At 37.3% G+C, this 27,128-nt stretch overlaps 2 protein-coding genes across 7 annotated transcripts in view; one reads left to right on the forward strand and one right to left on the reverse strand.

Moving 5' to 3' along the window:
- The window catches only part of LOC137094242 (protein SPO16 homolog), a 63,922-nt gene extending 53,636 nt beyond the window's left edge, over window positions 1-10,286 (forward strand). Inside the window, exons 5-6 of one of the 2 annotated variants that reach the window (XM_067459672.1) lie at window positions 9,056-9,112; window positions 10,149-10,252. In XM_067459672.1, coding sequence (XP_067315773.1) covers window positions 9,056-9,076 — 21 coding nt within the window. In that variant the 3' untranslated portion in view covers window positions 9,077-9,112; window positions 10,149-10,252. Of the gene's footprint in view, window positions 1-9,055; window positions 9,113-10,148 lie in introns of both variants that reach the window. The other variant, XM_067459671.1, reaches the window with a different exon arrangement.
- evi5b (ecotropic viral integration site 5b) overlaps window positions 1-27,128 on the reverse strand; it is a 62,010-nt gene that overhangs the window by 19,512 nt on the left and 15,370 nt on the right. For 2 of the 5 annotated variants that reach the window (XM_067459660.1, XM_067459661.1), the window contains exons 2-14: window positions 21,343-21,569; window positions 10,086-10,275; window positions 8,172-8,396; window positions 7,402-7,476; window positions 5,768-5,893; window positions 5,475-5,618; window positions 4,784-4,873; window positions 4,480-4,577; window positions 4,327-4,387; window positions 3,202-3,255; window positions 2,207-2,239; window positions 1,671-1,814; window positions 867-998 (exon numbers count right to left, since the gene is read on the reverse strand). In XM_067459660.1, coding sequence (XP_067315761.1) covers window positions 867-998; window positions 1,671-1,814; window positions 2,207-2,239; window positions 3,202-3,255; window positions 4,327-4,387; window positions 4,480-4,577; window positions 4,784-4,873; window positions 5,475-5,618; window positions 5,768-5,893; window positions 7,402-7,476; window positions 8,172-8,396; window positions 10,086-10,275; window positions 21,343-21,569 — 1,599 coding nt within the window. Of the gene's footprint in view, window positions 1-866; window positions 999-1,670; window positions 1,815-2,206; window positions 2,240-3,201; window positions 3,256-4,326; window positions 4,388-4,479; window positions 4,578-4,783; window positions 4,874-5,474; window positions 5,619-5,767; window positions 5,894-7,401; window positions 7,477-8,171; window positions 8,397-10,085; window positions 10,276-13,955; window positions 14,089-21,342; window positions 21,570-23,849; window positions 24,047-27,128 lie in introns of those variants that run through there. The other 3 variants (XM_067459662.1, XM_067459664.1, XM_067459663.1) reach the window with 3 other exon arrangements.

A 27,128-nucleotide genomic window follows, 5' to 3' on the forward strand; every position in this document is an offset into this window, starting at 1 on the left:
CAATGATATTACTGCGTAATATCATTGTGCTGCTGCACCCATAGTACGGCAGCAAAGTTCCCTGATTATTGGCCAGGAATGAGAGTATTGTTCCTAGACATAGCAGTTTAGAAAATCACAATTGAGTTTTTTTAAGAAGGAAAAAAAAAAACCTCTAAGCCAAATAATGATGTAAACTATACAGGGAACCCTCTCATTTGGTACATTACTATAATATATTAGAGGATAAAATTAATACTAGATACCAAACGATTATATTCAACTGCTATTTATTTTCAGATATAATAATTACACTCAAATAAAACACTTTGCTACACCAAACATTATTACAAAAGTCACGGAACTGGCTGGTTTGATCTACTGGGTTATTCATAGGGTCAAATGGAGCCTTCTTTAACGTCTCATCAGTATGATTTGCAGTCTGACATGTTTTTTCCACCGCCTTTTGGTTGACAGGATGCAACTGGCCCTGATCATTGGCTGTTTTTAAACAACTGGCCTATAGCTTTTAATAAAAATAATTGCAGCTACGGATTCTTGGCCAATACATCCCTAATTTTAATGGTTATATATTAAATAACTTATGATTATTGAAAGCAGCTTGTGATGGCATCAAGACATAGAATTCAATAAGATGAAAATATAGACTTTTGTAATGCACAAATAAAGACTATGGGGTGGCCTAACACTGTGAGCAGGTCATGTAGCAAAGCAGCAACATCATTGTTTGGCTCCTTAAATGGTATTGAGAGAGTTTTAAAGATCTCTTGACCAAACACGAACTAGTACTAGCACCATTATGGTGGAAAACACAACTGCCTAAAGGTAAGTATGTGTGCTTGTGAATAGTAATAAAGTTGTACCACCTGCTCCATGTCGAGGATCTTGTCTTGCATCTCTTTCAGTGCGCACTGAGACTCAGCCTCCTTAAGTCGGGCCTGTACCAGTTCTCTTTCCAGCTGCAGGATGAACTCCTCAGAGTAGCGTGGGTTCGCCTTCTAAATGAAACAAAAATAGTTTGATCAAATATTCGATCAATCAAAACCCAACCTTTCAGTAATTAATGTCAGTTATATAACCGAATACTCATGGACATAACATCTGAACAGCTCTTGTGGTTTGATTTTACCAACAAAAAAAGAAAAATGGTATCTCCACTCATTTTCGTGGTTTTACCACCAGCCACATTAAAACATAATGAGATTGCAATGCAACATTATGTAAAACAGCACTTTCCCCACAGCACATGACACATTATCCTCTTTTTCTCTGTTAAGCATGTGCACATTAATAATTGATGAGCCATATTCGGCCCTTATGTTGAGAATGTAGATTTTATCGTCTAACAGGCAATTGCTTTACTCATACTTGACAAACTCTTACATATACATAAGCACCATTAGGCAGAGTTGTGCATGCAAATGACCCCGGCTCTGCTGTTCTGATCTGCAGTCATGCATGTAAAGAGCATCATTACAAGAGCTGCCTTTTGCTGCTCTGTGGTCGCTGAGATTTTGTTGCTAGGCAACTCTGAAAGAATCAAGTATGGCTGCCATTGCAAACTGTTGACATGAGGATGCAAAACATTTCTCAGTGTAGTCATATGGTTTCTGTGTTCGAAGAGCAGGCCTCTCATCCAGAAGCAGGCGCTGTCCCTGAACAGTCCTTACCGCAAACGGTTGCTGTAGCTGTCGGATGGTGTTTTGCGCTTGCTCCAGCTGTGCGCTGGTTTCCTCATTGTGTTGTTTGACCGTGGCCAGCTCCCGCTTGACCAGGTAGTTCTCCTCCGCCTCTTGGGCTCGTGTCACCTGACCCTGACGTGACCAATTATGGATGAGGGGTGAGCGGAGAATCGGAATGGGTGGAAACGGATGTATGGATGGAGAAAAATAATGCTTGATCTCAAGCTCGGTCATGCTGTTAGCAGTTTTAGGCTTTCAATTTAGCACTTAAAATGTATTCGACTATCAAAGGGGGGATTATTGTAGCATTCCACCAATAATCAGTACTGCAGCCCAAAGATAATAAGCAGTGATACCTCTTCCCTGAAGTCAGATATTATTTCACTTATTTCACTTTTGATTGTGAGTAGGTGTGAGACATTTAAGCAAATCAAGGAAATGAAGCAAAGCTAAAGATAGAACTGCTGAGTTCTTAAAGGGGAAAGTCAGAGACAAAAGGGTGGAGAGGAGAGTGAAAATTGTACCTGAATCAATCTATCTGCCAAAGAAGCACTTTCCTAAAAACAGAGAAAATCCATAAAGGAAACAGCAAAGAGAAGAGAGAGACCAAAGTATATTACAACACAGAACAAAACAATAAGACTGGTTTCACAAAAATGTGTTTTTTTTTTCAGTGTTCTTTTTCATACCCCTACATTAAAAAATTGCAAAGACACTGTTCTAGATGAACATTTGCATAAATATGCAGCTTTGAAACCATCATGGTGAGGTGGGGTAGAAAAGGAACATGGTTTGAGCATGGTGTTTGTGCTGTGGCTATGGAATGAAGCAAGATTGTGCACCACAAAAGGGTGAAAAGTGTAAAAGGAAGTCAAGCAGAGGACAGTCTGAGCGTCAGAAGAGTGAGAATGTTATTTTAAAGCCTCTAGCTGTACTATATTTGTGAACGCGGCCTTGGGTTACGAATGGGGAATTTCTGAAGGCGTTTGAGTTAGTACATCCTTTGAGTACACAGGTTCCATGCTTAGATGTGATGAAAGCCAAGTGGAGGTGTTATTTTTTTAAAATTGATCTGCACTGTGGGCTTCCTTTTTCGTGCATGACACAAACATTGCCTTTGCAAGCAGAGAATATTCTGACATGCACCACTGCAGGTTTGGGTTTTCATCCATGCTCAAAAAACAAAAAAAACTGGTTGTCTGTCAGACAACCACTTTGGCCTGTAGTGTACAAGCATGTAATACACGTTCGTACGCAAAATATTTTTCTTTCTGTTAGCACTGTACTTACCAGCCTCATAAAACAACAGGTTTCCCAATGACATGCACGCAAGCTGTTAGTTATGATACACCCAATGGGGTGTGTGTACACAAGCATTTGTTATTGTTGACACCAAAGAGTTCTGATAACTGACAGCAAGGAGATTAACCAGTTTAAGATAAGCAAATATGGGATGACAATGGTGTATGGATGTGTTTGATTGCTTAATGATTTGCTTTGCCTCTTATTTATCACTCACTTTCTCCAGAGTGTCTATTCGCTGCTTCAGGAGTCTGTTCTCTGTGCGTAGTCTCTGTAATAGAGAGTCAACATTAACAATGTTTGACTGCAACACATCATAACATATCGAAATGTACTAGACAATGCTATGAGCTACTCTGCAATATTATTGTTTAGTTTCAGTTAACACATTTAACAGTATTTAAATTATTTCTACTTTAAAATGGGTTGAGAAAATAAGAATTATTTACAGAAAATTGACTCGTTTGACAAAAACGGCATAGATTTTTTACTGTAAAAATTGATAGATGAATGCTTAAGTTATTTATTTTAGCGTTTATTGGACTGCTGTCCCTTCAAGACCGAATGCAGATCTAATAAAATCAAACAATGTAGATAATATATTTCTCCAAACTATTTACACCCATTTAACATATAAACTGTTTTGAAGTGACCACTCTCCACATCAGTCATTTTGACATAGGCTATTTGTTGTGTATTTGATGGTTTAGACACGCACATGAAGCCTAAATTATTTCATGTGCACGTCTGTCCGTTTTACAGCGCGCACACACGTAAACTGCCTTTAAGTTGAAAACAGCATCTCTTACACGGATTATTGTGCATTTAATATAGCTGTTATATTTAAAAACGTCCCACAATTTATCAAGATTGCAGATTGCATTTTACGACAATCACAGATTGTGCTAAATATGATGGTAAGTTTAGGTTTAGGGAGAAATGACAGCGCATATCTGTTAAGGGAAGGAAGTTGCGTTTGACGGAACGTGGGTAGTTTTTAATACCTCATGTCTTCTTTTTATAATCCTTGGAAGCCAAAAAAGAAATCAAAAATAAAATGTGATTAATATCACAGGGCTGAAGTGTAATCAGACTAAACGTTTTTTTTAGTTCTCTTGGCTGTCGTCACTCATTAAGCAGGTACTGCCCTGTTGTGTGCACTGTAGCTCCACGGGAGAGTTGAGCGCACTCTCTCTCTTTTGGATTGCGAACAGCAAAAATGCCTCACAGACAAATTGTTTAGTAATAGAATATAGAATTTGGAATTTAACACCTCTATAAACGCTTAATATTTTTAATATTAACACTGTTAATGTTAATAATTGTGGGATGGCTGTCTCACCTTGATCTCTACCTGTTCTTCCATCTCTTTGGTTTTGATTGTAGTGTACTCCTTTTCCAATCTGTGAATGAAGACATAAAGAAACAGTTCAGAAATGTTCCCTCTAAAAAAATATACAAAAAAAAAAGAAATTCATTAATCATCTAAACTTACTTTTTCATTTTCTTTGCATTGTACTTGACTTGATAAGCAGCCTGGATAACTTTGTCTGGTCCACTATCCAGCTGATGAGGGATGACCTTTTGAAAGTGCTGCAACAGAGTGTGAAAATAACAAAACTGAAAGTGTATTGAATTATGTACAAAAATAATAATTTGTGCCCTGCTTAGTGGAAACTGATGTGTAGACTCTAATCATGGTGTGGTAGCTTCTACAGAAAGTATCTACTAGTATAACTACTATAATTAAGACAAATCCGAGTTTATTACTGAAAGGAAAATATTTATAAATACCCCACCTGCAACATTCCCTCCATGTCCAACTGCATGAGCTCAGCCTGATTCATCTGCAGAATGGCCATCCCCACACGAAACACGATCTCTAAACCCTGTAAGGACACCTACTGGTAAAAATTCAAGATCCAAAAATATTTGCAGTACCATTGTGAAGCCAATAGAGGGTGATATCAGATCACTAAAATACAACAGTGTACTGTGTTCTCAATTAGCTTAGCATGTAAACCATATGACTACATCAATGTACATCACATAATGAAAGGCATATGATAAGTGTGTGTGTGTGTGTGTGTGTGTGTGTGTGTGTGTGTGTGTGTGTGTGTGTCTTTTTGTATAATGACATGGGTATTATACCGTATTATAATGTAAATGTAAATGAAATATGAGTACATTTCATATTTCCTCATATTTAAAATAGCTTAAAAACCATAATAATGTTTTATTAAAAATATAGAATGTTTCCTGTGATGGGTAGGTTTAGGGGTAGAGGTATTGTAGGGGGATAGAATGTACAATTTTTATAGTATAAAAACCATTACGCCTATGGAATGTCTTCACTTAGATAGCAAAACAAACCTGTGTGTGCGCGTGTCTGTGTGTGTGAGAGAGAGAGAAAGTGCGTGAGTGTATGTGTATGTGTGTGTGTGTGTGGGGGGGGGGGGGATGGGGGGTGTATGTGTATGTGTGTCTTACCTCACACATGAATATATCAAAGATCCTGGTGGCCACAGGAAGAGGGAACGAGGTAAGGAAGATGGTGAGAAACCAAGATGAAGCATACATGGAGGTATGGAAACTCTGGGCCTGGAAGTGCACATGGAGCTCTGGGAGCTGCTCCTGCAGGGAGAAACCAAAAGATTTGCAAAAAAATCAGAGAGAGGAAGTAAGAACTACGTGTAATTGTTAAAACACAATAATTTAATTTAGTGGGGAATTGGAGTGTTAAGCTACACTTGAAAGTCAGATTTTGGCAGACAGTGACTGACCTGAATCATATATTCAAACTGGTACATGCAGAGGCCCAGTTCAGCCATACTGGGTTTAAAGAGCTCTCTTAGCCTGTAATCCTGCATCAGCTTTACAAACACACAAAAAGCCTCTTCTTCTGGCATCTGCGATAAGACAATAATACATCATATAATTACAGACTAGAAAAACACTACAAACCAATACATTTATTTGAAGAAATAATAATAATAATAATAATAATAATAATAATAATAATAATAATAATTATTATTATTATTATTATTATTATGTAATAACTATTATTACTATTATTAAAATTATCATCATGATCATTTAATACTGTTATTAAATTATACATTATAAATATAATCATTATTATTATTAGTGCAAAACCCAAGATTATATACACTGATCAGGCATAACATTGTAACTATTGACAGGTTAAGTGAATAACACTGATTATCTCTATCACAACACCTGTAAGTGGGTGGGATATAGTAGGCAGCAAGTGAACATTCTGTCTTCAAAGTTGATGTGTCAGAAACAGGAAAAATGGGCCAGCATAAGGATTAGAGTTTGACACGGGCCAAATTATGATGGCTAGATGACTGGGTCAGAGCATCTCCACAATTGCACCTCTTGTGGGGTTTTCACGGTCTGCAGTGGAGATATCTATCAAAAGTTGCCCAAGGAAGGAACAGTGGTGAACCGGCAACACGGTCAAGGCTTATTGATGCACGTGGGGAGCAAAAGCTGGCCCGTGTGGTCTGATCAAACAACTGATCTACTGTAGCTTAAATTTCTCAAGAAGTTAATGCTGGTTCTGATAGAAAGGTGCCACAATACACTGTGCACTGCAGTTTGTTGTGTATGGGGCTGCATAGCCACAGACCAGTCAGGGTGCCCATGCTAACCCGTCTACCGCTGAAAGCGCTAACAGTGGGCATGTGAGCATCAGCACTGGACCACAGAGCAATGGAAGAAGGTGGCCTGGTCTGATGAATCACGTTTTCTTCTACATAACATGGATGCAGACCATGTACACCCTTTCATGGAAACGGTATTCCTTGGTGGCCTCTTTCAGCCGGATAATGCACCCTGCCAAAAAGCAAAAATGGTTCAGGAATTGTTTGTGGAGAACAAGTTTGAGGTGTTCACTTGGCCTCAAAATTCCCTAGATCTCAATCCAATCGGGCATCTGTGGGATGTGCTGAACAAACAAGTCCGATCCATGGAGGTCCCACCTCGCAACTTACAGGACTTAAAGGATCATCTGCTAACATCTTGGTGCCAGATACCCCAGCACACCTACAGGGGTCTAGTGGAGTACATGCCTCAATGGGTCAGGGCTGTTTTGGCAGCAAAAAGGGGACCAACACAATATTATGAGGTGGTCATAATGTTATGCCTGATCTGTACGTGTGTGTGTGTGTGTGTGTGTATGTGTATGTGTATGTGTATGTGTGTGTGTGTGTGTGTGTGTGTGTGTGTGTGTATATATATATATATATATATATATATATATAATTATTGACCATCACAGAACAGCTGGATTGTATTATTCATATTACATTAAAACTTTTTTCACATTGCTCATCCAGCATTATCTTAAATATTATATTTATGTGATTTATATGTGGAATATATTTACCTGCATTAGTAGAAGGCCGACAATAAAAGCGCTTCCCTGACAGTAACCCACCTCTCTATCAACCAGGGAATAAGCCTGAAAACACAAAAGTGAGATTTGGTGATCGTTTATAAAAAGTTGCTAAATGCAGTTAAATGCAGAATCAGCTCTGTTCTTCCTCCAGACAAGCCTGTGAGTTACTCATCCACTCTTTAAACATTACCTCAATTACATTAAACTTAGGGCCAATCCCAGTCTATTTTTTACCCCTTTGCCCACCCCCCACCCTTTGAAATAGGGTGGCACGGTGTAGGAGTGAGAATATTCCCCTAAGAAATGGGACACCACTACTACACCATTACACATCATCATCCCTCATCATACTCTGTTTCTTTTAATAGCATCTTGTAACATTTAACCAGTATGAACAGCAATGAAGTGCACATCTAACAGAAATCAGGCGTGAGCATGTTTAACAGATTACTCACTCCCAGCGTTGTTTTGCTTTACCACCACTCCAGCCTAAAGAGAATCAAGTCACCTCTACCCCTTCACGTGAATGTGCAAAATATAGGGGCAGGGGAAAGGGATGGCTAAGAGGTAGAAATGGGATTGGACCTTAAACTGATATGAGGTGGTGTACTGGCTAAAGATCTGGAGATTCATATTCTGAAAGCGATTCTGATATTCGAAAGATATTCCCGGAGTAAATTTCTTGTCTTTATTTTTTCCTTCATCAGATTTTCTAAAGAAAATATTTGCTCCAATTGCCCAACAAGGAGAAAACCTACCTTCATAACATTAAAGAGCACCTCCTGACCCAAGCTGTCCTTCTCTTTAAAGAACTCGTGCTCGGGGTAGGTACGGGCAATGTCCCTGCGGATGAGTTTTTCACAGGGCGAGGTCATTTTCAGCAGCTCGGAGTACTGCTCCTTTATGGGTAGATTCTGGGCATTGCACAACAGCTGCCATACGATTGCTCGGAAGTGATGCGGAATGCCTTTCCTAACCAATTCCTATGGGAAAAACAACAAACCACTATTTAAAGGTGCAGTGTGTGAATTTTAGTGGCACCTAGTGATGAGGTTAGGGTTGTACGGTATTGGAAGAAACATGCATTGCGATAATTTTGTTTTTCTGCTATATATATATATATATATATATATATATATATATATATATATATATATATATATATATATATATATATAGGGATATAAAAACTATTCATAGATAGATAGAAATTGCTCATTCTAAATTAATACAAACATAATGGTACATTGTGTAAGGTCTTTATACACCACTGAAAACATAGTTATGTATATTATATTGCATTTCTGTCAATAGATCATCATAAATACTTCACAGCACTGAACCTTTAAATATTAACACTGAAAGTCAGGACATAACAGCCAAGTACTCATGTTGCCACATCTTCAGGGTTGTAGAAGATTATAGTTTATTTGAAGCATTACACCTAAAAATGACTGACGGTTTCAAGATTGTCAGCATTCAGATGTTCTCCCAAGGGTTTAGTTTGTAACTCAGACAGGATAAGACCATTTTATGCTGCTAAATATAACCATGGCAGATTTCTTCAGCAAAGCTCAATGTTTTTGTAAGCGAATTATGTTTGACCTGATTAAGCTGTTTCTTGTGCTCATCTGCACAGCAGAAGATTGGTTCAGACGGCTAATTTCTACAGCTGGTCATTCCTGTGAGGGTCTGAGATGTGAGTCCACCTACATACACGGTCAGCACTGAAATTCTTCAAAAGCACTCATGGGGAGTGCTGGAGATTGTGTCTTTGTTAAAACATCAGGCTTTACAAAAGACTTCTGTTGCTGCTTTGCTAGAAGAGCCCTAGATCCTCCCCTTTGGCTTGTAAGTGGGAAGTGGGAAAGTGACGATATTGTGCAGACAACTGCAAAATTTGCACAAGTGGTTCTCTATTCCCATTGTTTACTTGGAAATGTTATTGTGAGATTTAGACGTGTAGCAAGATGCATAAAAACTGCAGAAATGGAAAATACTTCAGATGGCCTGAGCTTCCGTGTAGTTTTAGAGGAATGTTATGGAAAGGGCTACTTTACAAAATTATTTTGAAAGTTTTTAGATTTTATTTCCGGAAACCTACTTATAAATGTTATTTTTGGTGTCAAAACCGTCCTATGGAGCCAAATGTGCTACATACCCAGGATCAAACCACAGTGTTACTATGAAGCTTACAAACCACTTTACATCACACACCATTGGGTTTTTTAATAAACTCGCTAGTATAATACATTTGGAATATTCAATTTACAAATGCTAAAAATGCTACTTTGTGGCTAAGGTTGTCATCAGTAAATACAATCCTTTCTTTATCTGATTCAACCTTACTGTTACTTCTGTTCATTGCCTCAGTCAGCAATGGCAATGCACATTTCCTTATTCATGAACACAGCAGCATTACCGATAAATCACTCGCATATTTAAATTGGGCCATGTGTTTTATGCCCCTCTTTTTAATGCAATTAACTATCTTGCAACAGCAATACATTTGAACAGCTTTTTACTTGTGCCCTATATTTGATTTTGCTGCAGCTTTTCTCCTCATTTCATGTACTGAGATGTGATTAAATAAAATAATTATAGCTGGAAATCCATATGTGGCAAAAATCTGATTGACACAATGTGGCTTGATGTATAATCTATCTGCTTACCTTCAGTTGTTTTTCTTTCTTCTTCCGCACATCTTCCCACTCATTGACGATGCGTCCCCACAGGATCCACGAATCCTCCTCCAAATGTGACAAATTGGAGGAGGCTGAAGAACTAGACACCAGTGATGAGCCACTGTTCCTTCGAGAGCCATTCACAGACCGTAAAGACTTACTGTCCGTCTCCAACAACCTGGAAAAACAACCAGAGCAGATAACAGTTAACACAAAAGCTGAAAAAATGAAAAGCTGATAAATAAATAAAAAAACTGTAAAACTGATTCAAAGTGAACCTAAATCAGATGAAATCATACTTTGGCAGTGTGATTTTACCATGGTGAAGGTTTGTTTAAATAGGCTATTGAAATGCAAATATATTTTATCATTTTATTTTCACAGTTTCTGTTACTTTTACAGTTTTTTTTTAATTATTCAGTTTTTAACTCAAGTGTTATACAATATGAGGCAGTGTTTTTTGCGCTGGTATCACAAATATTTGTTTCATTTATTTGTTCATAATAATATTATCTTTTGGATAAAGTTCCAAATAATCTGCGACTTTAGACTTTAATACAACCTAGAGTTGCAAAGGAGCGGAACATTTTCTGTAAATTTCCGGAAAAATTTCCATTTCCAATTTCAAAGCTTAATGGAAATTTATGGGAATTAATTGGAAGTTTGAGGTAATTTATACAAAAATATACAAACATATAATTTAATTTGGTAAGTAACATCCAACAAATACAAATTTTAGAAACAATTTTTTTGACTTTGATTTATTTGTGAGTAGAACTTTAATCGATTATTTCACTGAAAAACAAAAAAACATGAATGTTGAGTAAAATAAGCATATTCCTGTTAATTTCCATGGAAAGTTTCCAATTTGAAAACTTAGCAACCCTAATACCACGCACCATAAAGTGAATACTGATACAGTGGCCTTAACATGCCAAAAGTATTGCCTTAAAGGAAGTCTTGGTGTACAGACGGAGTAGCGATAAGAGAAGCAATCAGATTAAGTAACACAATAAAAGTCACACATCTTGGTTTGTCAGCTTTCCATCCAGCATCACAGACATGTTAATAATCAGTGAACTGAATGGCAAATTGGTTTTGGGGGCAGGAATGAGGGCATAATGCCAGCAAAAAGAAAAGACATTTCCAGCCATTCTATGGAGAAGCATTTGTGATGTCACTTAGGGAACCGACATGTTCATGTTGACATTAATGATGTATTAGGGAAACCGTAGCAGTTGTTGTGGCTAAACTATAGTCCAATCAAGCTTTCTTTTTGCCTGATGGGAGAGAAGAAAAAAAAACTTTGTTCCATTAATAATTCTTTTAAAAAAAACTACAATTCAGAGCAGATAGAAATGCTTCATGGGTGTTAACAATACAATTAGAATGACGTTATTTAAAGAATTAAAAGTCAAGTATTAAAGAGTTAACAACTGAGCATTGCTATGAAACGGGGGCTACTTGCCAAATGAGTGTGCTAGCTTGGGAACATTGGCAGACAGCTATAAATGGAAACCCAATTTAAGATGCTAAAGCACATCTAATGCAAAATGCAGAGGTTGCAAAATGGTAAAAAACAACAAACAAAAACATCATCTTATAACCAAGGCTAATCACATTACATTAGCATGTTCACACATAAAAAATTTACATGACAACAATAATACAGCCTATCCAAAAAACTAAAAAGACAGTCTTTTTGATTCTTCCAGCAAAACATAAAACTCTCCAAAACAATGCAGTAAAACGCATATTAAATAGTTGGAATTTTAAAAAAAACTTGAGTCAAAGGGGAGGGCTATCATTGTGAACCTGACCCTGGATCAGTAGGAAGACAAGCTGACAATACTCGTGAGTAACCTCAACATTTAAGAGCTGACAGCACAGACACAAAGCCATTGAAACCTGATCTCGGAAAAAGAGAGGGGGCCCCGGGCCTTTTAAAGGCGGCAGGTGACGTCATGTCCAAGGCTCTGAGGCTGGATCCAGTTACAGCCGCTTTTGGGTCATATGAGGGGGGCCACGGTTGTTAGGGGTGAAAGGCAGTGAGAGAGTGTCATGGGGTTCACAGCTGAGGGGTTGCAATGCTGAATGAGTTACTGGTGGTAGGTGGGCAGAAAAGAGAAAGCAAAAAAAGAGAGAATGTCCTGCTGAGAGACTTTCAGTCTGTTTTTTGCCAACTACTGGCCGTTAATCCTCCTAAATGTAACTTCTTAACTGAATTTCTGATTGAATCACACTGTAAACTGCATTCAAAGTAACTTATGGTTACTTTGAATTCTAGTCACAAGTTGCAATGGGAGAATGGAGATGTAATCCAATTGGTTGTGGCTGTCTTTGTCACCTCTAAACTTGGAGTAACTGGATATTCTATCAGTATGAATAATAATTCTATCAAGGCATTAGGCAAACAATATGGGGCTGAATCTCTTCTGTTTAGACCAAAAGATAATCAAAGATAATCCATAACATCATGTCCAAATAAAGATGTAACTTTACATGAATTATATGAAAGCAATGAATGAGTGCATGTTGTAAATAAAATTGCTCAATTTAATTCTCTCTCTGTTGTCTATGCTCATCATTAGTTCTGTCTGCCATTCATTCACTGAATTGATGCTGAGATGCTCCAGCATGGCTACCGTATGTAGCTTTTAATATGATCCAGATCTACTCATGTAAAACTGCATAAATTGTATTAACTTCTACTATAAAACCTTTATTTTACTAATAAACAGCTAAATAGCAGTGCCATGAAAATTAATTATTATTGTTTTAATTTGTTGGAATTAGTACATGCTGTACTATTTTTTTTTTTTTTACCTGTTCGAAGATTTTATTTTAAAAAGACACTTGTAATTTTTTTTTTTTTTTGGGAACTCTTTCAGACATATTGATGTAGAAGTGTTTTGTTTTGTATGCAAGAGAGAGTGAAGTTGCAGAAATGACAGTATAAAAAGTGTAAAAAAATAAAAAGTGTTTGTTTTGTTATTATAATTATTAAAACCAGATATAAAACAAATAAATCTTGGTTCTGTATATCAGCTACCGGGCACATAAACATGTAAACAATTGGTATCAGTAATAAAAAAATAAATCAATATCGGTTGATCTATACTTTTTAAGATTCAAAATCTAGAAATAGTAAATTCTTTGCAGCAAATCTTTGAAAGATTCAGTGATGAGGGGACAGGACATAATACTGGAAAGAGAAAAAGGAATGAGAGCAGGTCGCTTGCTGGGCTTGAACCTGCATCACCTGCTTGATCTCAGAGCAATGTGTCAAGAGTATGTGTGCTACTGCTACAAACCTCTATCTAGATGATATTTACTTAAAAGTCAGAAAGTTTACATTGGGAAAACCCAGCAGATGTTTGCACAATTATATCTACTCACAAGCCATCATAAAGATGTTCAGAAGCTATATTAAATACCAATAAAGCAAAGCAAATAATTGGTTTAAAAAAATGTTAAAGGTTAAATAAAGAAACCTATTGGATTAATTCAGTGAGCATTTAAGGACAATTTGCATTGCAATTGTAGTTTCTGTGTTAATGATTCACTGCAGGTCAAAGTGCAAAGTGAATTTGTGTACAGGAAACAAAAACACATTCCTCAACAAAAAAATATTACTTTTGTTAAAGCAGATAGAACGTCTTGTACTTTCTTTTCGTTTTTTCTTTCTTTTTTTTTAACAAATTAATTAAAAAGCAACCACAAACAGAAAACAAATCTGTGTCAGAGCAAAAAAGACTGCTAATCAAATCAGTAACCGGCTGTGAATTTCAGCTCCGCTGCATCTGCATAGTTGTGTGATAGAGAATTGATCAAAGGTATTACTGTGAAGCTGCTCACCATGGGAAGCTCATTCTGCAATCCACATGTCTTTCCTCTGATTCCTCCAAGTAATCCCAAATGTGTGTCTGTGAGAAGTGAAACAACCTGGCTTTCTCCCACACTCTTGTTGTCTCAGTCTCACCCTACTCTCTCGCTCGCTCTCTCGCTCTCTCTCTCTGAACCCACATAAATACACACACAAACACTGCTTATCTAAAGTGCAAAGGCCCTCGACCTGTGCAGTGGCTAAGCAAAATCACAGTGGAGTTTAAAATCTGTGCGAGCATGCAAGGCTCCAAAATTAACAGTTTGCCACACCTGATAATGATGGGTGAATTGGAAAAAAAGACTTTATTCCTTAATGGCTATGATACTGTATTATGAATTAAAACACCAGAATTATTTAGCAGTTTTTTCCTATGCATATTTACTTGTATGTATCATATAGCCTATTTTAATTTTGGAGGCTCGAAAAACTGCACAGTTTACTCAAAGTCAACTGTTTTCTCTAATTTGGCGTTTAATTTTGGATCATGGTATAAAGTGTCTTGACCACATACATTGTTATGGAAGCTTGTTTACGCCACGGAATAAATAAAACAATTTAAAAGATAATTGTGGCTTTTTTCTCAATTACAAGAAATAAAGTCAGAATTGTGAGAAACTATTTCTTTTGCAATTGCGGTTTTATATCTCGGAATTCTGACTTTATAACACACAAGAGTCACTTAAAAAATTATCCCCCATTCTAAACTTTTTTTCTTAGGATTGCGCATTTATCTCACAATTCTGACTTTATAACTCACAAGATAGTCTCAATTACCTTTTTATTTAGTTATAGTTTTAGTCAATCTTGAGAAGCTATTGAGTATAGTATTGCATCCTTCATATCTACGAAAAGTCTTTAGTTTATATTACTTTATAATATATACTTTATATTTATAAAAGAAAGACAGACTGTACAGAGTCTTTCAGGAGAAAAAAAAACGAGCGGCTGGAGGTGTATGCTGTGGGTGGAGCTAAAGAATGATGCGCACAGCTATTTTATTGAGAGCATTTGAAAGCTCTGACATCCTTAATCGTGAAGAAAAAACTTAAGCCTAAATAAACCATTGAGATCAATCAGATTTAGCTATACATATGATCCAGAATCAGATCTAGAGGCTGAATTTGAACAGGAGAAGCCATAACGACGACAACATCAGGACATCTCAATGGTTTGTACTGTAACTTATGCTTAGCGGCTTGTCATGCTCGCAAGTTTTACAAGATTTGCGTTTGTTTACTCGTGGTTTGTGAGGACATAATTTGGTTTATGGACTATTGTGTGCGATTTATTGTTAGCAGTAGGAAGTGGAGCGGTTTTACTCTTCACACTAGTGTTTACATAGAAAAACAATGAAATAGCGCATTTCAAAGAACGAGTCGATATCTAACAATACAAAGATATATGAATCAGTTTTACTCACCACCTGCTTACAACAGACAACTGTGAACCTTAATCGCTGGAACCGTTCCACCTTCCAGCATTAGACAAGCTACAAACCCGGGGTTGAACTGTACCTTGTTTATAAACCATCGTCGCCGTAATGCAGGGAACAAACAAAAACACTTGCACAAGTCGGCTGCTCCGGAAAAACACACTCTATCCACTGTTCAATCAACGTTGTGTTCCTTGGGAAGCTGTAAAGGGTTGTCTTGCCCTGACAACAAAAAACACAGTTCTTTGGTGATATTGTTGATTTTGTGAAGTCCTGTGACTGCAGCGCAGCAGCCAGCTTCCCTAAAGCGTTTGCTCTCTTAGGAGAAGATCCCGTACAAGGACATTCTGCCCTATCTGACGTCAGATATACCCATACTCGAAAAAACCTTTCTGAAACTTAGGAGCAGGGGCGTAGCACCAAATTTTGGGCCCTGGGTACAAACCATCTTGCTGGGCCCCCGTACCATGTATGTGTATGTATAGAAAACTGACTTCTAAGGCCCCCCCCCGCCTCGGGCCCTGGTTACTCAGTACCCTTTATCCCCCCAGTCCCACGCCCCTGCTTAGGAGAACCCAAAAGGAGTATTTTTGGCACAGAAATACGCCGTCAAACATCCAACTTTAAAAAAAAAAAAAAACTTTGTTCATGTTTAGGATGGGTATCCAAGTCTCTAACAGTGTAAAATGCTCTGTATGCATGAAACAGACTTTTTTTGGATTTTTCAAGGATACAATGTTCAAACATGATATCCACATGATATCTTGTCTTAATTACCGAAGAACATTGTTGATATATGTTTAATATTAAAAAGAGGGGCGAGAATTAAGAAATTCAGAAACTGGGTTGCTCATAATAATTTGAAAACAAACAAAAAATAAACAGAGAATCTATTTTGATTTAGATCCTTCACTGAAAACCAATACAAAACTGAAGATTTTACAGATGATTCAATTAAATTAGCATTCGTTTTAGTGTGTCTGACGGAGTTGACACAAATTAAGTTATGGAGTGAATAAATATAATTATTGTGCTTGAAACTTTGCCAGATACACCAGAGAGAGTCTCTGTGAGTCAGTGAGACAAAGTGAATCTGTGGTAACAATCTCTCATGCTGTTCGTACTTTAGTTTTGTTGAGAGCCATGGCTTAGACGTGTCTCTGTTGGTTTAGACTAGCTGCTGTTTCTTCCTTTATCAAGCAATAAATTAAACAATAGATAAAAATATAGATAGGAATTTTAAATTATCCATGTGATATTGTAAGAAATTAAATTGAGATATATGCATATCTGATTGTAACAGCACAGCCCTAATTTAGATTCATCAGTGGTACTCGAGGCCCCTTTTCTGCAGTTGTAAGACGAGCTCATATGGCCAAGTGAAGAAATGGAGCTCCAAACACTCCACAGATCCTCTGAGCAGTTGCCCTACTTTCTATGCTGCAGAGAGAACTCTGTGTGGGTGTTGCACTCGCCCAAGCGTATCACACTGATTCCGCTCTAATACTGAAACCAGTCTGTGATACTAAAGACAACAAGGTGAACGCGAGCAATGGGTCTCCAAAACTAATGAATACTTAATGAGGAAAGGGGTGGGGCTTTGATCTGCCAACAATGAATTCAAATAAATGCTCAAGAAAAGGTCAACATGCCTATTAACACTTTAAAACGACCAGAAAATTAGTTGCAGGTGCTGATAAAGTCGCAATTTCTTCTTATGTAAAACCAGGAAGGAAAAGGGCCATATTTTATTAGATGTCTCCTTCCTGGATTCTTATGTGGCAGTTTAAGTAAATTAAGCTGATTTTTAAAGACCTTCCAAAGCAAGTGTAGTTTAAATGCCTGTCAAAAATATCCGTTTTACTCTGCTTTGCTATCAATATCAAAATAACCGTCTAACGTGAGCATATATTGGAAGTGCTGAGGCTTGTGTTGACTTGAGAGGAGACACACTCTCTGACATGTGCCAGGCAGCATTACACTAATGGCATGCATACTGTGAGAGACAGCAGGTGATAGGGCATTGTTAGTGATCTCTGGGACCAGCTGTGGCTTCCAGCTGTCCTGATGAAGACTGGGGTCAGAGGTCAGCTAGCCTGAGTACCAAGCCCACTCTGCTATTTAGTAAAGGTTGCGGGTCAAACTGGGTTAACATACTAAATCTGAAGTTAATAATATGGGGAAAAAGTACAACTGCACACCCATAGTTGATTTTTTTCCCTCCCTCAGTTCGCTGTGCAAAACCGTTAAGGTAAACAAATGTTTTTCTAGACTAAACTACAGTTGTTATGCAAACCGATGGGAAATATTTAGGAAATCATGAAAGAAATGTTGTATACATTGGCAATAAATAAAAATACTGGCCTATGCATTCCATTACCATAAATGTTACTGTTAATCATTTAACATTTATAGAACCATGTAGTTTTTTTACAAAATCACTTTTTTTTTTGCAAGGACACATTAAACTATTTAAAAGTGACAATAAGGATTTTAAAAAACTGTAATAAATTATTATTGACAGGAATAAATTATATATTTTGCAATATATTAACATAGAAAGCAGTTATTTAAATGTGTAATATTTCAAAATGATACTGCTTTTACTGTATACAAATAAATGTGGCCTTGGTGAGCATAAGAGACTTCTTTCAAAAACGTAAAACTTTTAAACTTTAGTAGTGGCAAGAAATGACTGCATAGTGATTAGTGTAGAATAGGACAAGGACACATCGCCAGACTTGGTCTGGTGTCACTCACATGAATATCACAGTTTGAAGCTAATTTGCTAACCGTGTTCAAAACATTTCCTAGAACTATATGTGAGTAACAGATTGGAGACGAGACTAATAGAGAGACAGCTCCACAGACCACAGGTTCTATATTTGGAAAAGTATTGTGGCATCACTTAACTGAGAACACAACACAGCTACCCCAATAACGGCTGTGTTCACTGTGTTTTAACATCATTTCAGTGCTCGACATATCACGGTGTTTATTAGAGAGCAGGCTAAATTTGGACCACACCAGAAGAGAAGCTGGACAAGATTACACTGTGTACATAAAAAAAAAGACAAAAAAAGATCACATCTAAAAAAAAATCTACATTTTTTAGTGGGCCAAATTGAACTTGTTAATCAAATTGCATCAATTCACAGAAATTCAATTGGCCAACTGATAAACTTACATGTGATCAGTCACTAGAAAATGTTTAATTGGAGACCTGCATTTTTTTTTACAGTGCAGAGCTCCTTAACACAAGTTTGGACAAACTTTAAAAATAAAGATTTCAAGGCGTTATTATTATATGCCTTGAATATAATATAATAATATTATTATATTATTATATATTTGGTGCCTTCTAGACTGAAAAAAGACAGAAAATGTATTTTTGTCTAATGGGGATGAAAGACTACAATTCCCAGAATGCTTCGCTAACCTGTGAGGCCATTACCAAAGCCACCAACTAGATTACTGTGACTGAGTTGGAGAAGACACTATAATAAGTGAGTCACCGCGTGAGTATCCCAGCACTGAGCACTAACTGCAGGAGTGAGATAAATGAGCTGATGAGCTCTCATGATGAGAGCTGAGGTAATCGCAACTACACCCGCGGCATACATTCACAACGCGAGTTCAGTCTGTTGTGTTTCAGCTCATGCGTTTGCAAGCTTAACTTTCATAGAAATTAATTAGAGAAGTTAAAAGACTTACATTGCTCACCATAGCTCCGTTTAAATGAGTGCCTGTAGCTGAGAGCTGAACTCTGAGTGCTATCTCCCATCCCCCATGCGCGGATTCAAAACATGCGGAAATCGCTCCCTCTGCTGGCTGTAGTCTTTAACATTTGGCCAAACATTCCCCCTATGATGCAAATATCGTCAATTTGCATAATAGGAGGAATTTTTTCAGAAATAAAATGCATAAATCTCTTGTCTCAGGGGGATATGAGGGGGGAAAGCACAATCATTTGAATATACTCCAGGGTTTCTACTGATACAAAGCCATATGCTAATCGCTGAAGTAACCCTTTAAGATACAGTCTTTTAATTGTTTTCTGGCTAGCAACTTGTCTGATTGTGATGTTATTGATTTCATCTGTGAGTTATTGTTGGTTCTATTTATGGTGTTCTCCATTTTGTAAGAAGTTGTACCTTGAAAACTGCTGCTTGTCTGCTGAATAGTTGGTAATTGTAAAAATACCCGAGTGTGCAGATATATTTTACTTGCACCTCAAAAGGTGTGTGTTCATTTCAGCTATTTCTCTACTTAAGTTACGTACACTTAAGCCATAACTGAATATGCTTTGACTATTTTGTTTGAAAACACATCTTTTTCTGTCCGTTTTGGCCTTCTGTCTACACAGAGACGGCGTTTTAAGGCAACAAAAAACTTAGCTTTTTTAAACGCTCTTCAAATTGGATGAAACTGGAAAACACCCCAATGAGGCATGTTTAATCATGTGACGCATATTGTACCAATCAATAGATATGCATGTTTATACGGCTATTGTGTCAATTATGTGCTATTCAAGTTCACACTATAACTAATTTTAACTAAAAGAAACAACTCAGTAACAGTCCTGTCTGTTACACCACAGTTGCTAACACTTCATATCACAGTCCCGCAAGGATGACGGAAAATGTACTTATTGATGTTAACTGCTTACTGATGTTTCAGTGTGGATGAGAAACTTCTGGAAAACGTAAGTATGGGCGAAAAGCATTTTAAAATAAAAACTCAGTTTTCAAATTTATCTGGATTAATGTAGACATACCGTAGCCCAGGATACTCGCCAAGACGTGCATTTTGACATCATTTTGTGTGAATTTGTCCAATCAAGAGCAAGACGACGTGAAAGAGAACTCAACTTAAGGCTGCAACATGCAAGAACAGAGAAAAAAGTTCTCGCTCCCAGGGCTGCTAGATCAAAATTACATACTTTTTGTTCTCGCAGCCCTGGTTTGGGAGTTCTCGCAGCTTGTTCGTGTCACTCTTTTCTTGCGGGTGTCCGAGAACTATTGTGTGATTGGTCATACATTTAATGTGGACGTGGTTAATGCGGAGAAACGCAGATGATCGGCACCTGCTTTTCTCCTGAAGTATGGAATGTACTGGCAAGAACAAACTTTATTTTTGTTCTTGCCACCTCGAGAAAACTAACAAATTTCTTTATTCTTGCAAAGTATGTTCCAGGCTTTAGTATTCGCACGCTGTCAGAGATGCACAGCGCACGAGTACCGAATTGTGTTCTCTTCCGCTTCTTCTTGCACTTTAAACTGGCAAGGCTTAAAAACACATGCAAATCAAAAAATGTCATGACCATGCAGCACTGGGCCGAATCGGGACTGTTCCTTCAACTGTCTGGGATGTCTATGATGTGGATAGATGTGATGGATAAAGATCGACGTGATAGATAAAAGTATGTGTGCTTTTGCAAATCAATATCGAATCAACCACATTTTAAAACACAATTCTTTGAAAAATCTATTTTTCCCCCAGCAATATCATCAAGCACATCACACAGTAGACATTATATTACGACAGTCATATTACATGATTTGACTGATTTAGATATTGTGCAAAAGCGCACTAATTTAAAGGAAAATAAATGAATGAGGTACGATATCATTTATCTTGACTATTGATTTGTATGATCGATGCGTACACCTGTGGAATTGATATACAAGTAGCTTTATCTGTATTCTTGTCAGCAAGGAGTATGTGACAATATGTCAGCTTAACAATACTTCGTACACAGCCCTGTGTGTGATAACACCCAATAAGGACTGCAATATTCTGACAAAACAGTGCTCCTCAAATGCTACTGGGAATAGGAAAATTGTTGTGTTGTGCTTTGGTAAACACTAAAGATGAAGACTGGAAACAAACCATCCAGATGACATTCGGTGAAACACTCGTACCTGTTCTGCTCCTCTAGTTTGGCCAACAGCTCCACATCATCTGGGCTAAGCTGGGTCGGGGAGGCTGAGGAGGGCGAGGACAGTGAGGCAGTGGACGAAGCCACAGTGGTGTGCAGCGAAGAGGGCGTGGCCACCTGACTAGCCATCTGACTCACCGTGTGCGACACTGAGTTCTTCACCCATGAAAGAGTTGAACTCAGCTTGCCGGCTACCTTGTCTGTCGCCACCTGTGGAAAAACAAAATAAAGATTATTTAAATAGAAATCTTATACAATAGACATCTTGAAGGTTTGATTTGAACAAACTAATGGCATGATATGAAAAGTTTCTTGTTATTAACTGTGCTTCTTAAATGTATATAATATATGATTTGTCAAATCACATAAGATTTTCAGGTTTTAGCCTAAAAAATGTACAAATAAATAAAATGATCATCATGCTCTTTTAGATTAGGTGTTTAAAGGAACTTCATAGCTTTTAGACACCTGATACAAACACTAGAGATAATCCAAATGATAATGTTTGTGCTAATTTTACGTAAGCTACATTAACTGCATTATTTAGAACAAATATTAAACCATGAGACAAATTAAAAAGGGTATAAGAAAATTAAATCTAGTAAACATCATCTAAACAATGTTACAGCATGTCCATAACACCAGAAATCTTTTGTCTTCTGTAGTGCGCATATGAAATTGATCCTGGATAAGATAATTGCAGCAAAAATGTGTGCAGAATGCGTTACTAAAATATCTTACAAGCTGTGAAACTAACTGAGGCCATTTCTGCAAAAAGATGTTTTAAGAAATTAAACGTGAGGCTGGGATGGCCCAAAATACCTAAAAATGTGTATGAAAAAATTCTTGTGTATGAAAAAATTCTGGTCAGTGACAACAGCTTTTGCACATTTGTGCATGTAGACTGATTTGAATATGGCTATGGTTATATTACCACAAACAAAGCCATTCTTGGTTTGGATTGTACAGTTGCATTGGTCATTTTATCTAATATATGCCTCTTTTTTCAGTGTCCTTGTTGTTGTTTTTAAACCTTACAAAAAGCACTATTTTTAAACTAATAAAAGCAATAGTTTACACACAAAAAATGCAATCCTTTTTTTTCTCTGTGGGACAAAAAGAAAGATATTTTGAAGATTATTGGTTACTACTGACTGCCATTGTATGGATGGTAGAAAAAAAGACAAACAAACAAACTAAATCAATTATGTTAACGTTGGAACATGAGTAAATTATGATTTTTGGTTGAACTGGCAAACAGGCTTGCTGGTAAAGGCCTGCTGTTCATGACGTATGAAAAATGATCAGATTACATTTTTACATAATATTCCCATGACTATATTATCCATTATTTCCCATATAGGTCAGCAGGGTTAGGCCTAACACCCAGCACCAGTCAAATCTCAAATGGAAGCTCACTTTGCCAGTCACAGTGGGGTGCAACTTGTCAGACATTTCGGTTTGACATTTGACAAGAAATGCTGTAGCCAAGAAGCCACAAATGATTTCATATAGGTTCACTTTAATTTGACTTTACCAAACGAAAAAGAAAATGACATTGAGGTTAAAGGTAAAGTGCTAGTAACATCATACAAGATTATGTTACTTTTTTATGTCCACAGATTATGTCCATACACTGTAAAAAATATAAAAAACTCCAACTGAAAATTTTCTAGTGACTGATCACATCTAAATTTTTAAGTCGGACAAATTGATTTTCTGTGAATTAAATTCACAGAAATTCAATTTGGCCAACTGAAAAATTAGTGTACTCCTAAAAAATGTATTATTATTTCTTATTCTTATATAAACAAATTTCCAGTTCCAGTTGTTGTGGGCAAGTCCAATTTTTTATTCAATAAAATTCACCCTAAAACAAGTATGTCCCTTCACCCAAGACCAGGCTCATCTCTGACTTAACATAGTAAATTATCATTATCAAGAAGCAAACCATGATTCATGGCCAACATCCTTTAGTTTACATCATAGACAAAAATATGTCCTGGACATCCTTTCCTTTTCAATGAAAAATAGGTTATATCAGCACAGGAAAGAAAACTGTATTTGTGAAGCCATTTCATGAGCTCTTTAAACTGCTGTGTAAACAGTTTTATGAGACACTTATCCCTTACAGCTACTAAAGAAAAATGTTTTACTAGGTCATTAGTTAGGCGTGTGTACACCATAGATTTGAAACTGACGCCGTATGTCATTCTATATTTTCAAAAGATGACCTCTAAAAGGTTTGGACTAAGGGAATTATTTGAGATAGTTGTGTACTTTCCACCGGCAGTAGTAAAAACATTGACTCACTTAAACTGAATCATTTAACCTAGTGAAGACATTAAAAAGACACAAAGCAGAAACTTATGCCAACTGACGGTACGAAAAACCTTAAGACAACTGGGAACAGCAGAACATGACCGTGTAACATTAGAAAGGCAAGAATCCTCCTCCATCTAGGATTTCCTAGGTGTACTTTGCTCTTACCTGAAGAAAGATGTCACCCTAACTGAGGTCCTCGCTAATTCCATAAACAAATCCACAGGAGAAATAACGGTATTTGAAGACGGGATTCTCGTGATTTAAAGCTCTCCTCTGTCTCAGGCGTTTTGCAGATTCCAAAGTCACACCGTAGTCTAGGTGTCACCTGGGGTCAAAGTGCTCATGTAGAGGACACAGAGGCAGCTGTAAAGTAGACAGAAGCAGTTGTATAAGCTTCTGCCTTCCCTTTTACAGCTGTAACACTAATTCATGCTTTGGAATTCACCTGACAGCGAAAAAAAATCCTTTCCTGCAAAACCTCTGTGACGTCTGAGCTCACCGCGCCGAGCTTAGCGACATAAGTGAGCCGTAATGATAAACCCAGGGGAAGTCTACCTCTTTACAACAAAGCAGGTTTCTCATTTGCATGTGGCACTTCTCTGAATCCTCTACAAGACAGATCACGTTTCCTCTTCTGATCTCCATTTCTGACAAATTATGACGACACGCATATGCATGGCTTCTGTGGTCGCAAACCACCAAAAACAAAATGTTATAGTATTCCCCAGCAAAATGCCTAGAAATGACTCAAAGCAGTCAACGTTGGAAACACCCTTTCTTAGATAGCATTACAGTCAGAAGAGAGACACAGAAAGGGGCAGGGCATAGAACAGAAGACCAAAGTGCAGATACAAAATGAAAGAATAGTCAAAGAGCTGATATAAATAAAATATAGTTAGTCTCACTTCATATTAGGTGTCCTTAACTAACATGTTCTTACATCAAAAGAAGTAAAATGCACTTTTTGTGTTCACATTGTATTGTAGAACACTTTTGCTGATATTGAGGTGAATACGGGTCAAGATAGGGACAGGTGTGGTGGTATGGGTAAATTTAAGGGTAGGGTTAGGTGTAAGGGAAGTGTCAACAACAGTGTTAATATAAATGCAAGTACATAAATGAATTACAGATGTATTTACATGCAGCTAATTAAAAAAGCAATAGTACAATGTAAAAACATGTATGTACATAATAAGTGCACAAATTATTCATTAAAATGTTATTGCATAGTAGTTAAGGCCACATGATTTAGAGTGGGTCCATATATATAAACTAATTATAGATATACTGATTCCTTTTAGTATTACAATATAATGTAAATTATATTATATATATATATATATATATATATATATATATATATATATATATATATATATATATATATATATATATAGTTTTTTTGTCTAAATAAGGTGAGCTCAAATTAAGCTCAAAAGCCCATAAATATTGCTGCTTTATGAAGATGAGGGTTTGAGTTTGCAATGTTTATATGGAAAGGGTGAAGCTGGTTTTGTCACAGCATTCTGAAAAGTTGAAAGAAAGCACCTAAACAGGTAAGGTGATTTCAGAGCAAGATAAGGGCCAAAAAAGGAGAAATTATGTATCAGATCAAGGTAATTTGCTAGACCTGTCAAACTTTCACTGCTGCAAAAAAGAGTATTAAGGGCTATTCACGCAGAACACTAGCCTGACAAGCCAGACCCACATCAAGATGTTTGGTCTGGAAACTCACCATAGACTGGGCTCAGTCCGAGGGGCGGGATAAACGGTTGTCTTTCAAACTCCCTCTGCATGCGATAGGATAGCGGTACACCAACCGGAGCAACGACGGTGAAGGGGAGCTCGCTGACTGATTAAACATTCGCCGTATCCGGTGGGCTAAACTTCGAACACATCTTCCCTTTTTAAGAATAACTTCAGTGCCGCTCTTTGTTCTTTTCTCAGAGGAAAGCTTAACTCCAAGTCTTCCGGAGGCGCGGGCAGAGCTGATTCGAAAGACCGCCGCCGCTCGCCAGTTTCTGTGTTTACTAGAAGACTGTGTTACTAGACGCACGCAAACGCAACTCGGCCGTCGTCATTATGGCCCCGCCCGCCGACTCTATAGCCTACCTACACGATGTGATTGGGCCATCCAGATTCTGAGGAATACAGCTCAGATAGGAATTGAGAGTTGCTAGACCACACTTGCGGGCAAATTAAATTTGCTGCCGCTAGGGTGCGTCTAGATTTCTAGGCTAGCAGAACACATTTTCGCGGTTAAAAACCCAAGACACTGGTCTATAGATGCTATGAGCAACACCCAAAAATTGTGTCGTGTGAAATGTTTCAAAAGATGACAAAAAATATTCTTCCAAACCATGTATACAAGAATCGATAATACAGGAATTTGTGGCATAAATAAATAACCAACGTCACATAATATAATTTATGCAAATATATTGTGTCTGCAAATATTGGCAATAAAGCCAGCTTCCAAAAAAATAAAATAAATAAACATGTATGTATGTATGTATGTATGTATGTATGTATGTATGTAAGGAAAAAAAAAATCCATTGTCTTCATCCTTTTCTTCTATCAGTACAATCCGTTGTGACATCGCATTCCTGATCAGACAAAGAGCTGTATCAGCGTCCTTATTTGCGCACATTTAATTTGAAGAAAATGTGATTAAATGTGTGTGCATACGGTGCTGGTTCATGTTTAGAGCACTAGAGTATATGAAGCATGTCCACGCTCCATGACACTCTGAGGCTTTAGGCTACTACATTCACTGGTCCGGCAGTTCTACCAGGTGTCTGAAAAGGACAATAAATTTGCAACATTGCAACAATTTGCGGAGAGAGGAGACACCACAATGACTGCAATCCTACAGCAAGAAACTAGAGCTGTGACATGTAACATTTCAATGCTTTCAAGTGGTTAACTTTCTGTCCTCCCTAAAAACCCAAACTTATCATCAAAATCAGCTAGACAGGACATGCTCAATAATAAAGAGAGTTGTTAAAACTGCATTAAGCTCCAAAAGAGATACTATTCCCAGAGCGTCTTTGTGCGCACACGCTGAGATGGAGTGGAACAAGGAGAAGCAAAGTTAACTTTAAGCTTCGAAATTAAAATGTCAGTAAATATTTGCTTAAACACTGTTGATTATGACTTAAGTGAACAAAAACAGTTAGAAAATAAGTTGTATGCGTAACAGTATATTGGATCTGTGCATTTATCTTGAAAGCAGCCTAAAATTCCTGCTGCCGCCTGTTCTATTAATGTTAATCAAACAACAAAAGACAGAAAATCACTAATCCATATGGCACATACTATGCAGTGTTGTTTTACATTTGATTCAATTACTTTCTGTTGATAAAGACTGTCCTCTCCTTAACTGACAGGACAGATAAAGAGACTCTCCGCTTCTCTGTTACAGAAAATTTACCGCTCATCTG

Source organism: Pseudorasbora parva, chromosome 12 (assembly GCF_024679245.1).
Source record: "Pseudorasbora parva isolate DD20220531a chromosome 12, ASM2467924v1, whole genome shotgun sequence".
Classification (NCBI taxonomy): Eukaryota; Metazoa; Chordata; class Actinopteri; order Cypriniformes; family Gobionidae; genus Pseudorasbora; species Pseudorasbora parva.